Source organism: Pongo abelii, chromosome 10, assembly GCF_028885655.2.
Source record: "Pongo abelii isolate AG06213 chromosome 10, NHGRI_mPonAbe1-v2.0_pri, whole genome shotgun sequence".
Taxonomy (NCBI): Eukaryota; Metazoa; Chordata; class Mammalia; order Primates; family Hominidae; genus Pongo; species Pongo abelii.
This window is the reverse complement of record NC_071995.2, coordinates 130,631,808-130,635,014: the sequence shown is the minus strand read 5'-3', so window position 1 is coordinate 130,635,014 and position 3,207 is coordinate 130,631,808. Positions and strand designations below refer to the sequence as shown.

The following is a 3,207-nucleotide window of genomic DNA, read 5'->3' as shown; positions in this document are numbered from 1 at the left end:
CACCACAAGCAGACTGAGGCCCGTCAGAGCCGCCCCCGGGCAGTTAGGTGAGGTGCTCTCAACTTACAACCTTTAGATCAAGGAGGACCCACCCTGTTCCCAGGAGCTTTCCAGATCCACCAAGGGCAGGTGGGAAGAGACGAAGTATCAGGGTTCGAGCCCCGAGAGGAGATTCAAGGGGACTCCCTCCTCCATCTGACTGAGGAACGGACTCCCCGCTTCCACCACCCCAACTCGTCATGGCTGCTCGGAAATCTCATATTCAACTCAAAAAAGGAGGCAAAACTCCTCTCAACGCCTGCATTTTAAGCAGCGGCTCCTCGGCTCCTGTGTGCTGTTCAGGCGCTCGCAGATCGTCCCTGCTCTTCCCTCCACCCTGCAGTGAGCTCCTGGCAGCTGGGCCGGACGCAGCTTTCCGTGAGCAGAGGATCGACCCGGGAGCCTGGTGGGTGATCTCCACCCAGACCAAGCATGAGACCCCCGAGTCTAGTGGGACAGGCCACAGACCGGCGACTGCTGCCCATGCCTGTTCTGGGGACTCCAGACAGTGCCTAGGGGAAGGAGAAATCATTCATTCAGCCATTCATTTGCTGACCCAGGCAATTATTCATTCATTCATTCAACAGATATTGATTGAGTCCTCCCTTTGAGGCAGGCACTGTTTTATGCACTGAAATACAACTATTTATACAACAGACACTCTTCCCTCCCCCCATGGAGGTTCTGTTCAAGCGGGGAGACAGTCATTTGTTAAATGAAACATAAAATCTCAGTGACAATTAGAGCTCTGGGGGAGAATGAAGGAGCAGAAAGAGGCAGAGGAGGAGGAGCCAGGGCTGCCAGGTGCAGTAGCCCAGGTTGTACACTGCTCAACTTTGCTGTAGGATTCACATCGCAGTCATGAGGGTCACACTGGGGAATTTCCCAGTAGATGGGCACACCATGTCTCAGGAAGGGCCCATTGCCGCTTTGTCCAAGGCCATCTCATGGGCTCAAAGCCATGGGAGGGGAGGGGTCCTGCCAGGATGACACAGAGTCTGGGGCCCTCACTTTCCTCCCATCAGATGATGCTGAGCCTGGGAAGGCACTGAGACCGCAGCGGAGTGGGCCGGGGGCAGTGAGGGGAGGGGACGTGGATGGGGCAGGGCTGGGGCACTGGAGGAGCAGGTCAGGCAGGGCCCGTCAGCCCAGAGGCACCCCAGGACTCAAGCCCGCAGCTGACCCCGCTCTCCTAGGCCTCACTGCAGCTGTGGGAAGGGGAAGCACGGAGCCCTCCCTCAAGGTCAGCGCAGCGCCTGGCTTGAGCTCCCGACAGTGACCGTCCCCTGCTGCCACCATTGCAGTCACTGCCCTGGTGGGCAGCCTGGACCCCAGCTCCACTGTGCATGGACTGTGTGGTCTTGGGCAGTGCCAAGCTCAGCCTCATGGGCCTGTGGGGACGGTCACAAGAGGTCCACGTGCCAGGCCCAGGGTTAATGCACAGGGTTACCACCACTGCGAGGTTGCCTGCCCCGTCTTGTACCCGGGCGTCCATGCCCTCATCTCAGGGGGCAGGACAAAGGCAAGTAGGACCGAGAGGAGAGAGAGAGGCCAGAGTCCCCTAGAGCCCTATCCCTAGGAGTGCCAAGAGCGACCTCAGAGGAGGGACATGGGAGTGGCTGGTTCCAGTTCCCACCCCCACTCCGATGGGAAAGTGACCCCAGATGACCTGCCAAGGTCACAGGGCAGAGCTAGGGTGAGGTCTAAGCACCTCATGTCTGAGCAGAGGAACTCACTCAAGGCCCATCGGGACCCACACGGCCAGCATTATCATCACTGAGACATAGAGACGGGGGCCCCTGAGCCACACAGCTGGACAGAAAACCAGGCCCCCAGCAGTGAGCTGGCCCCATGCCCAGGGCCTTCCACAGCTCCACACAGCCCAGCCTCCAAACCAACTCAGGACTGGCCCAGGGCTCAAATGCCCCCAGGGCCCAGGCAGAAAGGTGGGAGTGCAGGTGCCCGGGGATGACCATAGGGAGCGGTGGGGACTGTGGAGAACTGGAGAGGGCTCCCCGAAGGGCAGTGAACCTCAAAGTTCCCTGAACCTACTGAGCCCACCAAGCTCCCCTCTCCTGGGGGCTTCAGCCCAGTCTCAAGAGTGGCCCCTGATGAAGGGGGGTCTTGGGATGTGACAGTGACCACCGAAGCCTGGACATTTGCTCTACAAGGAGGGGGTCTGGGCTTTTAAAACGTCCTGCTGAGAAAAGGGAAGACACAGGGTGTTTTCAGGCACAAGGGATGTAACGGAAGGAACAGCCTCTCTGCAGCAGTGGGGGTTCAGATGGTCCAATCAGCACAGGACCCCCACCCTGGCCCCTGCAGAAAGGCAGGCCTGGTGCGGAAGCTGAAACTCGAAGCCTAGCAGGAAGGCCCCGCAGATGTCAGTCGTGGGGTGCGCCAGAGACAATGGGGGCCCCGTGATGAGTGCGACCCTAACTGAGCTATGTTGATGAACGCAGGGATTTTCACATCAGAGTTAGGAATGGAGGTGACAATAAACTAAGGAATGGTTTCCATGGGTACAGTTGACATGTGGAATCTCGTGTCTTAGAAAGCCTGTCTTGAGGCTGGTTACAGTGGTTCATGCCTATAATCGCAACATTTTGAGAGGCCAAGGAGGGAGGATCGCTTGAGGCTAGGAGTTCAAGACCAGCCCTGGCCAGCAGAGCAAGATTCCAGGTTTATTAAAAATTTTGAAAGGCACGTTGCTTTGTGTCTCAGGACTGCTCTGTGCTGTGTTCAGACAACAGAAGCATGAAAACAAACTCTCCAATCTCGGGGCTGGGAGGAAACAGGGTGCCTATTACCGTGAGGTGGGATGAATTAATCTTTCATTTAATCCTCCTGCAATGCTCGTGGGTTCGTTCCTTCCTTCAACAAGCGTTTCTTGCGGCACCTACTACGGGCCAGGTGCTGTCCTGGGCTCTGCAGATCCAAAAGTGAAAGAAACGGACAAAATCCCTGTCCTCCTGGAGCTCCCCTGAAATAAGTGGATCAGTTAAATGAAGGGAAGAGATGAAGCCAGAGGCTTCGGGGCTGGGAAGGGAAGAACCGGGCAGTGCCTCGGGAGCATCTGGGGGGCCGCAGGGCCTCTCCCTCTCCGGCCGCGAGGGCCTCTCCAGCCGCGGGGCTCCTCTGAGCGGGGCCTGAGGAGCGGCCCCCACT

The 3,207-nt window shown here is 57.9% G+C and overlaps 1 protein-coding gene across 1 annotated transcript; it reads left to right on the top strand.

Moving 5' to 3' along the window:
• Nucleotides 1-931: 931 nt before the first annotated feature.
• LOC100447483 (uncharacterized) lies at nt 932-1,569 on the top strand. The gene is given in 2 exon segments (XM_009248408.3): nt 932-1,109; nt 1,112-1,569. Coding segments are annotated over 2 exon segments (636 nt in total).
• The last annotated feature ends 1,638 nt before the right edge of the window (nt 1,570-3,207 follow it).